Source organism: Bidens hawaiensis, unplaced genomic scaffold, assembly GCF_021521415.1.
Source record: "Bidens hawaiensis isolate Kalapana, Puna unplaced genomic scaffold, B.hawaiensis_p1.1 tig00045919_1, whole genome shotgun sequence".
Taxonomy (NCBI): domain Eukaryota; kingdom Viridiplantae; phylum Streptophyta; class Magnoliopsida; order Asterales; family Asteraceae; genus Bidens; species Bidens hawaiensis.
The window spans coordinates 3193-13308 of NW_027498161.1; the positions used below are offsets into that span (position 1 = coordinate 3193).

A 10116-nucleotide genomic window follows, 5' to 3' on the forward strand; every position below is an offset into this window, starting at 1 on the left:
AAGGGTTGTTTGCCCCTTCGATTTCTGACAGGTAAACTGCTTCAAGTTTTGATTTTTATGGTTTCCAAGAATCTTTTTGCTGATTTTATTGATACCCAACTGGAATTTGGTTGTTTTTATGTGGGTTTGATTTTTTGCTCTAAATTGGTTAAAAATTGTGTCTTGATTGAATTGGGTAGTGGTGCTAATATGTTGTTATATGTTATTATCTTTTTTATCCCAAATTTGAGTGTTAGGATGTTGTTGAAGAACTTAGAATGTGGTATAAAGTTTAAAGATTATATTCATATGGAAGTGAAGAAACACTAATCGACCCCGGCAGACTACGGATAATCTGGGGGTTAAATAGATGTTTCCCACGAGGGTTAGGTCCGGCAAGATGGTTATTCTTCTGATAACCTGCAAAACAGACACCGTGAGCTCGTCACTGAGAAGGGGGTACCTCCTTGTGACCACCCTCCGGCGTGAGAATCAGACTAGATTGCTCTTGAATATAAGTGTATATTAAGAGAAATAGCTAGAGAGAAGATGATGATACCGTTCCAAGGTGTTGGAGTATTTATAGCCGAAGGTAGGTGTCCAAGAAGGTACAGCCGGCTGTATTATATTCCTTTTCTACCAACTGTGGGCTACGCACGTGCCGTGCTGGTGGTTGGTGGGTAGGCAGCGGCTGATAGTGACATGGCCGGCTGTGTACTATTCCTTTTCCACCAACTGCAGGCTATGCACGTGCCACGACAAGGGTTGGTGAGTAGGCAGCGGCTGATAGTGACATTAAGTACTAGAGCGTGCTGCTCGTCGTACTGTTGTCAGTGAGCTGTCGCAGCTTTGGTCAGATCTTTTGTCCATACCTTGGCAGGTATAGTACAAAAGGTCCTCCAGTAGCGTACGGACTGGCTCATTTGGGCGGGAGAATTCCCGGCTTTGGGCGGGAGTATTCCCGGCTTGCTCATTCCCTCTTCAGGTGACATTACTGAATTATTTGAGAGTTAGTGCCTTGTGCGTGTAGCCTTCCCTGATGGCTAGTATCCGTAGCTGCGGGAACAGGCGGAGTACGTCACCATTGGGAGGCTTTTCCTGCGGGAACAGCTTGCGTACTGCGCGTAAGGACGTCGCGTCTCTGAGCATGGTTGGTCCTGCGGATCCAGTTGGTCTTTGCGCAGACGTCCCTCTTTAAGGTGAGTCTTGCGAGTTCAACTGCGCAGACGTCTCTCTTCGAGGTGAGTCTTGCGGGTCCAACTGCGCAGACGTCCCTGTTTAAGGTGAGTCTTGCGGGTCCAACCGCGCAGACGTCCCTGTTCAAGGTGAGTCTTGCGGGTCCAACTGGGCTCTGCTGGAACCTACCTCTTCAAGTCCCTCTAGTCCAATGTTTTTCTCATGAATCGTTAATAAGTGAGGTGAACTTTTTGACTTAAGCAAGGGGTTTTGAAAAGGGTTTAGTTTTAATGTTTTCCATGGGGATTCTTCCCGCGGAAGTCCTAATGTCACGTGCAGAAATTCCCGACTTTTCTGCTTGATCTTTGGGTATGATGCGGGTAGGTCTGTAACCTCCTCGCAAGTCAGGAGCGTTGAGTTCCACTTGTGTAGATTCTCCATGAGGTTTTGGTAGTTTTAAACATAGTGATCAATTATGTTAAACAACCAATTCCATCTTGGAGCTTCAAACAATCTAGTTCTTAACGTTCCCGCTATGCGGGGATGTTATTTCCGTTTCCGCAAGCATGGCCCAGAAGATCCTTCTTGGTTTCAATTCCCTGCGAGTGCTAAGTATGTGAAGGGTTTTGCCTTGACACTGTACCCGCACTCGTCTTATAGTTACTTTACTTCCAAGGTATTGTTGGCTTCAATTCCCTGCAGGTGCTAAGTATGTGAAGGGTTTTGCCTTGACACTATACCCGCACCTGTCTTATAGTTACTTGGTTGCCAAGGTATTATTGGCTTCAATTCCCTGCAGGTGCTAAGTATGTGAAGGGTTTTGCCTTGACACTGTACCCGCACCTGTCTTATAGTTACTTGGTTGCCAAGGTAAGGGGGTATAGTCCCGCTTACTTTTGAATCTTTTTGACTTGCGTTGTAAACGTTATATGACTTGCTTATGCATATTTTAGTTTAACTTAGCAATTTTCCAAGTGTTTTGAATAAGTTAACCTTTCGACGCGCGGTTGTCAATAGGTTAATGTTCAGTTTCCTCTATCATGGTTGTGCGGGTAGGACCGTCACTTTCATTTAGTGGGATGACCAAACTTTACCTATAACTGACCTGCGTGAAGGTTTTCCTCATCTTTTCCTTAGAAACTTTTGCCGTTTTTTGTGTTTATGCGGGTTTTGCCGCCGTCCACACGCAACGACTTCTTTCCATATTTATGCGGTGAATACCGGCATATCCGTCCGGAAAGTTCATAAGTATAAATGTGAAGCGATCAACACAATGTGATAAAGGAGAATCATTTCCATTAGAAGTGGCTCTAGGCCGTTTCTTTATAAGTTTGGAATTGATCTACATGTAACATTTGCGTAATTGAGCTCCATTCCATGTTCTTGGGATGGGGGTGCCATCGAGCCTTTCGAGCCGGTATGCGCCCTTTCCCAAAACTTCTTTGATAATGTATGGCCCTTCCCAGACCGGGGCCAGCTTTCCTGGGCGTTCTTGGTTCGAAGCCTCGTTGTTACGCAGTATGTAGTCTCCGACATTGAAGTTGCAGAGTTTTACCCGCGTGTTGTAGTACTTTTGCATTTGTCGCTTGTAGTTCTCTTCACGCGCTGCGGCTAAGTCTCTGCGTTCCTCGGTTAGCATAAGGTCTAACCGTCTTTCCATATCATTGTCCTCTGGTTGAATCAAGACCCTTGGTGAGGGTAGACCAATTTCGACCGGGACCATGGCTTCAGTGCCATAAGTGAGGCTGAACGGGGTTTCTCCCGTACTTGGCTTCAGTCCCACGGATGGCGCCAATGAAGAAACACTAATCGACCCCGGCAGACTATGGATAATCTGGGGGTTAAATAGATGTTTCCCACGAGGGTTAGGTCCAGCAAGATGGTTATTCTTCTGATAACCTGCAAAACAGACACCGTGAGCTCGTCACTGAGACGGGGGGGGGGGGGGTACCTCCTTGTGACCACCCTCCGGCGTGAGAATCAGAATAGATTGCTCTTGAATATAAGTATATATTAAGAAAAATAGCTAGAGAGAAGATGATGATACCGTTCCAAGGTGTTGGAGTATTTATAGCCGAAGGTAGGTGTCCAAGAAGGTACAGCCGGCTGTATTATATTCCTTTTCTACCAACTGTGGGCTACGCACTTGCCGTGCTGGTGGTTGGTGGGTAGGCAGCGGCTGATAGTGACATGGCCGGCTGTGTACTATTCCTTTTCCACCAACTGCAGGCTATGCACGTGCCACGACAAGGGTTGGTGAGTAGGCAGCGGCTGATAGTGACATTAAGTACTAGAGCGTGCTGCTCGTCGTACTGTTGTCAGTGAGCTGTCGCAGCTTTGGTCAGATCTTTTGTCCATACCTTGGCAGGTATAGTACAAAAGGTCCTCCAGTAGCGTACGGACTGGCTCATTTGGGCGGGAGAATTCCCGGCTTTGGGCGGGAGTATTCCCGGCTTGCTCATTCCCTCTTCAGGTGACATTACTGAATTATTTGAGAGTTAGTGCCTTGTGCGTGTAGCCTTGCTGTGCGGGTAGCCTTCCCTGATGGCTAGTATCCGTAGCTGCGGGAACAGGCGGAGTACGTCACCATTGGGAGGCTTTTCCTGCGGGAACAGCTTGCGTACTGCGCGTAAGGACGTCGCGTCTCTGAGCATGGTTGGTCCTGCGGATCCAGTTGGTCTTTGCGCAGACGTCCCTCTTTAAGGCGAGTCTTGCGAGTTCAACTGCGCAGACGTCTCTCTTCGAGGTGAGTCTTGCGGGTCCAACCGCGCAGACGTCCCTGTTCAAGGTGAGTCTTGCGGGTCCAACTGGGCTCTGCTGGGACCTACCTCTTCAGGAAGTAGTTTTGAAGCATTACTGTATAATAATAAGAAAAAGGAATCATGTACATGATAATAAGATTGGTTGACAGTATATAGAAATTTTCTTTTTGTATTGCTTGCCTTTTAGGATCGAAATAACAAAATTTGTAGAGCATGTTATACATTCTTATTTCTAGAGTAAACAATCGCTTGTCTCTTCGGTTTCTCACGGGCAAACTTCTTCAAGTTTTGATTTTTATGATTTCCAAGAATCTTTTTACTGATTTTATTGATACCCAAGTGGAATTTGGTTGTTTTTGATGTGGGTTTGATTTGGGTGCAGCTGATTTTGCCCTAAGTTGGTTAAAAATTGTATCTTGATTGTATTGGGTAGTGGTGTTAATATGTTTTTTTTTAATCTTTTTTCCCAATTTTGAGTGTTAGGATATTGTTGAAGAACTTAGAATGTGGTATAAACTTTATAGATTATATTCATATGGAAGTGATTTTGCACCATTAGTATATAATAACATAAAGGAAAATATTTGATAATAAGACTGGTTGACAATATATAGAATTTTTTATATACTGCTTGCCTTTTAGGATCGAAATAACAATTTGTAGAGCGTGTTATGCGTTCTTACAGGTAAACTGCTTTCACGTTTTGATTTTTATGATTTCCAAGAATCTTTTTACTGATTTTATTGATGCACAAGTGGAATTTGTTTGATTTTTTATGTGGGTACGGCGGATGTTGCCCTAAATTGGTTAAAAATAATAACTTGATTGAATTAGTTTGTTGAAGAACTTATGGCTGCCCTTATGATTAGAATGCGGTATAAAGTTATAAATTTTAAAGATAATATTTATATGGAAGTAGTTTTGGATCATTACTGTATAAAAACATAAAGGAATCATTTACATGATAATAGGATTGGTTACCAATATATAGAAAAAATATTTTGTTGCTTGCTTTTTAGGGTGAAAATAACAAGATTTGGAGAGCATGTCATACATTGTTATATGAAAATGTAACTTACTTGAAACGCATTCTGATCATTCGGGGTCAAAATAAACATATTTGGAGGATTAGGGAAGACGTTTTAAGAAAACCGATTGTTCAAGTTGCACATCCAAAAATTTTCATCTTTTGTGCTTTCTGGTTTAATTTTAAATGGTTCTTGTGTTTGTGTGATGTAAAAGAGACTGGAATAGTATATCTATGATTGTTGTTATTAGAAGACCCCCCCGGTGGTGGTGGGGGGGTGGGGGGGGATACACCGCAATAGGGATGTTTAATTATAAATAACGTGTGCTTTTCCGCCCTTTTCAGAATCTTGGTATGAATAAATAACTTCTTTGGGGATGGACGACCTGCTCGTGCATATCTATAAGCATATATAAACAATGTTTGGTGGGAAAAAAGGCGTCACACCTCTCCACCATTTAAAACAAAAACTACTTGGCGAATCATCTTTCACAACATCAATTGATAATATTACCCCTGAAATCGAGTTATCGGATTACCAACGGGCCCCAAGTCCAGGCAGCGAAAGCCCGTCCGGGCTTCTTAACGGTGAAAGCTTGAAAGTCGAACCGATTGCTGACTTGGATTTGTTCTTTGAAAGACTTTATAGCTACTACTGTGAAAAGGGTCTATGGTGCATTGTTATTAAGTGGATTGTTGAGCTTCTGAGTTTGGCTTTCACGATATGTTTTTCGGGGTTTTTTTTGTTATTTGTCGATTGGAATGGTCTTCGAAGGGCAAAATGTGGGATGGATGCGGTTGAATCGGGGATAAAACCGTGTGATCTTGCTAAAGAAGCGTTACATGAACATCCTTTGACACCTTTAACAACTTTTAAGGTTGTTATTCTTGGATATTTGGGAATCACTTTCGTTTATTGGATATTTTGCTTTCTAAGGTTCTTTGTACAGTTGAAGGATACACTAGACATACGCCAATTCTACAGCGACAGGTATTTGTTAACATTTTCACTTTCAAATTTCACTTGCAAACACATGTTTAGATAAAAATTTCGAGGTTGGTTTTGTTGATCTAAATTTAAAGTTTTTATTTTTTTTTGTTGCAAGTCTTGGTGTGACCGACAATGAGATGCAAACGATGCCATGGGCATCGATTCTGGAAAAAGTGGTTAGAATTCAAGAATCACAACAATTATGTGTGGTGAAGGATCTTTCGGCTCATGATATAGTGATGAGGCTGATGAGGAAGGAAAATTACTTGATTGGAATGTTGAACAAAGGGGTTCTAGCTTTCCCGATCTCTTCATGGGTCTTGGGCGCAGGTCCCGCGGTCAAGAAAGATGCAAATGGTACACGATATTGCCTAACGCTAACCAAGACCCTTGAATGGACTTTAAATTGGTGCATATTGCATAGTATGTTTGATAGGTCCGTAATCTCTCTCTCTCTCTCTCTCACATGCGCATGTACGCACGTCCCCCCCACACACACACCCCACAGACACACACACACATATATACCATATTTAGGACTCTAGAAAGTTAAAAGAATTGTAAGAAATACTAACAACCAATCATTTTGTTTATTCATTTATTTTGTATATTTAATATACACGCCCTATTTAAAATTCATGGATTTGCCACTTGTGCAAGTTGTTACTAGTTGATATGAATCATTTAACTAGTGAAGGTAAAACATTATTTGTTTTTTTGTGTACTAAAATTATATAAAATCTTGTGCAGAAACTTTTGTATTAGAAAGGACTTTGTTAGCGACCGCGATACGTTAAAGAAAAGGCTAATGGTTGTTGGGATTGCAATGCTTCTTTTATCTCCATTTCTAGTTATTTTTATGCTCGTATATCTGTTTCTAAGACACGCAGAACAGTTTTATAAACATCCTAGTACTGCTTCTTCTAGAAGATGGTCAAATCTTTCTAAGTGGATATTCAGGGAATTCAACGAGGTGATCATTTTTCTTTCTTTTTTTTTTGTTTATTTATGAATTGCTTGCTTGTTGTCATCTTTTTTCTCTAACTTATCAAACGAAACGCGTTGACGGGTTTTCCCACACGACACGGAAAGAATTAGGTTTTGGGTTGGCATATTTAACCTGTTTAAAAATCGGTCGTGTTTGGGTTAGCCTGTTTAATTAAACGGGCCGTGTTAAGGTTGATCGGTTTAACCCGAGCAGGTCGAACCAGTAACCGGTTTATGACCCGTTTAACCCATACGTTTACAACTCACTAACCCGATTAACATGTTTACAACTTAATAATTACTATCCACCGACCCGTTTGTCACATTTAGATAAACGGGTTGTGTTTGGGTTACATGAGTTTAAGTGTGTGCGGGCTAGGGTTAATGTTTCTGACACGAATAAAAATATGGGTCGTGTACGGGTTGTGCATTTCAACCTGCAGCCCGTTAGTTACACATCTGAAATTTTACATTTTTTTCAGGTGGATCATTTATTCAAGCACCGTATCAGCAGCAGCGTTACACACGCCTCGGATTATTTGAAGCAATTCCCGTCTCCTGTTCTTTCAATCATTGCAAAGTTTGTATCCTTTGTTTTTGGTGGCTTTGCTGCAATCTTGATCATCATCGCATTTCTTGAAGAATCTTTACTTGAAGGCCATGTAATGTTTTTATACACATGTTAATGTAATAATAATCCAAAAAGTCAAACCGCCCCGTTTTGACTAAAGTCTTGATCTTTTTTGTTGCAGATTTTTGGTCGTAATTTGTTATGGTATACTGCTGTTTTTGGAGCAATAACCGCCATGAGTCGAGCCCTTGTTTCAGATGAGCTTTTAGTTCTTGATCCACACGGGACTATGTCTTTGACTGTTCATAATACTCATTATATGCCCAAAAAATGGCGTGGGAAAGAAAGCACTGAATTTGTTCGAGTAGAATTTGAAACCCTTTTTCAGGTAAATTTTTGGCCCGTTTGCATATGAATGGGTCGAAAGTTGTCCATACAACCTCGACATCGTATTGTGATCATATGTTTTGATGTGTTATTTATTTAGTGTGATGCTGATGTGGCATTGTATGTTTGTAATGTAGTACACTGGGAAGATGTTGCTGGAGGAGATGGCGTCAATCTTTCTGACTCCATTCTTGCTTATCTTTGTAGTGCCCGAGGTATCGTTAAATGTTAATATATCTTTGTGATTAACATTGGTGGAATAATTTGTTAAATGTCTAAAATGCCCCTTTGAATGAGAAAAATATAAAATCTTTTCGACCCAATGCGAGCTGTTTTTGAATTTTTTTATATAAAAGTTATTATCTGTTTATTTCGAACAACCTCATAGTAATCGGTTTTCTGTAATCATGTAACAGACTTATTTACCTTATTTTCGTTATTCATTTATAATAAAATATTAAATTTGTCAATGGTGCAGCGGGTTGATGATATATTGCAGTTCATTGCGGACTTCACTGTTGATGTTGAAGGCGTTGGTCATGTTTGCAGGTTCATATGCACCACATTCTTACTTTCATTGCTCCTTATTTTATTAATAAAATCCTTATGCAGTTTATATTCAATATCTCTAATTAACATATAATAAATAACTTGACCAATTAATATGTATCTGCAGTTTTAGCTTGTTCGACTTCCAAAAACACGGTAACAGCAACTATGCGTCTCCACATAACTCGTCAAAAACCGACAGAAGTTCACAAGGGAAAATGGAGAAATCATTCCTAAGGTAAGAAAAATGTTCAACTATTTGTTAAATGTCTAAAATACCCTTATCTTATGAACAAATTTAAAAACTTTTGAAAAATGGAAATATGTTTCATTAATTTATTATTATTATTATTATTATTATTATTATTATTTATTATTATTTTTTTTTGCAGCTTTCAAAGCAGTTATCCTTCATGGGAACCGGATGCAGACGGAAAGCAATTTCTTTCAACGCTCAAAGTGTTTAAGGAGCAAAAGTTTAAAGAACAGGGTATAAGCCCGGGCTACATGAACCCAAACCAACTACCACAGTGGGCCCTAACCTGCCCGGCCCATGGCGACCCAAACAGTTACTTCTCTCGGGAAACGGGCCCAAACGTTTCGAAAAGCTTTTACCAACAAGATTGCATGTGGCTCATCGATCCCGTTCACAAGAACCACCCATACATCCTCGACTGGTACTACACATCTCCTCACCATCACTCGCGTGGGCCCCAAGACATCGAGTCAGGCCCGGTTGACGACATGTGGGACCCACCGGACCTATCCCGGGACCGGCCCCGGCATGACGAGAATTGGGGAAGCTTTTTTGATAACCGTGTCGAGAGTAATCTAGAAGCTTCTACGTCGGCTCCTTTATCTCGTCAAAGTGTTCTACAACATCATGATTCGGGCCAAACGGGCAGAAGTCACTGGTGGGACCGGGGTGGTGGCCCACGAGGGGTGGGCCCAGGCCCAGGCCTGGGACCTCAAACTAGCTTTGTCGAGCCGCCAAATTTCAATCGTGACGATTATAATGACTACTATCATGATAATGTGTCGGACCGGAGCTTTGAAGAACATGGTCAACCGTTTGACTGGGGCCCGCCAAAGTCAAATGAGTTGTCAAAGACATTTTATATGGATGATATTGGAGGGAAATTTGATCTCCCGTTTGATGATATCTATGAAGAACAATCCGAAAGCCCGACAAGAAGCCGTGTGTAGTTGCTATATATGTGTGTTTCGGGCTTTAATCGATGTATGGAAAACAGTTGAACATTCTTTCATTGTGTATATATAACTTGATTAGCGAAATTAAAGTCGAAAACGTGTAAGAAAAGACTTTAGTTTTGGCTTAACATGTTTCTGTCTTTGTTATTAGTTATATAGTTATATGCTTTAGAAAATCATGAAAGTATAATGAAAAATTACACTTTTTTAACATGATACAAAATTTAGTAATACTAAATTTTTTAAGTGAAATGTCTGTTATCCTTTAAATAATACATTTTACATTGTTAAATAAGAAACATATTAAATTACCAACTTAGGTTCTCCTGTAGATCCCCAAATTTAATCCCTACTTGTGTCACTTCTGATGGATTATGATAATGAAGCATTTGACTATTTGAGCTAGGTCTTGCAAGGTTGTCAGTTCAAATCCCGAGCCCACCCATGTTTTTTCCCACCATGTGTTACGCCAGAG

General features: G+C 40.9%; 1 protein-coding gene across 1 annotated transcript; it reads left to right on the forward strand.

Annotated features, from left to right (window-relative positions):
- Nucleotides 1-5320: 5320 nt before the first annotated feature.
- Nucleotides 5321-9769, forward strand: LOC143595952 (autophagy-related protein 9-like). Its single transcript, XM_077074840.1, has 9 exons — nucleotides 5321-5935; nucleotides 6051-6371; nucleotides 6686-6908; nucleotides 7405-7584; nucleotides 7675-7881; nucleotides 8018-8095; nucleotides 8359-8429; nucleotides 8557-8667; nucleotides 8822-9769. The coding sequence occupies exons 1-9, from the start codon at nucleotides 5364-5366 to the stop codon at nucleotides 9633-9635; spliced, it is 2577 nt and encodes an 858-aa protein (XP_076930955.1). The 5' UTR covers nucleotides 5321-5363; the 3' UTR covers nucleotides 9636-9769.
- The last annotated feature ends 347 nt before the right edge of the window (nucleotides 9770-10116 follow it).

Bases quoted from the DNA above. Each gene is read 5' to 3' on its own strand.
- LOC143595952 (XM_077074840.1), top strand. From the start codon at position 5,364: ATGTTTGGTGGGAAAAAAGGCGTCACACCTCTCCACCATTTAAAACAA. The intron at 6,372-6,685 runs GTCCGTAATCTC...AATCTTGTGCAG, and splicing joins TTGCATAGTATGTTTGATAG to AAACTTTTGTATTAGAAAGG. The intron at 8,668-8,821 runs GTAAGAAAAATG...TTTTTTTTGCAG, and splicing joins ATGGAGAAATCATTCCTAAG to CTTTCAAAGCAGTTATCCTT.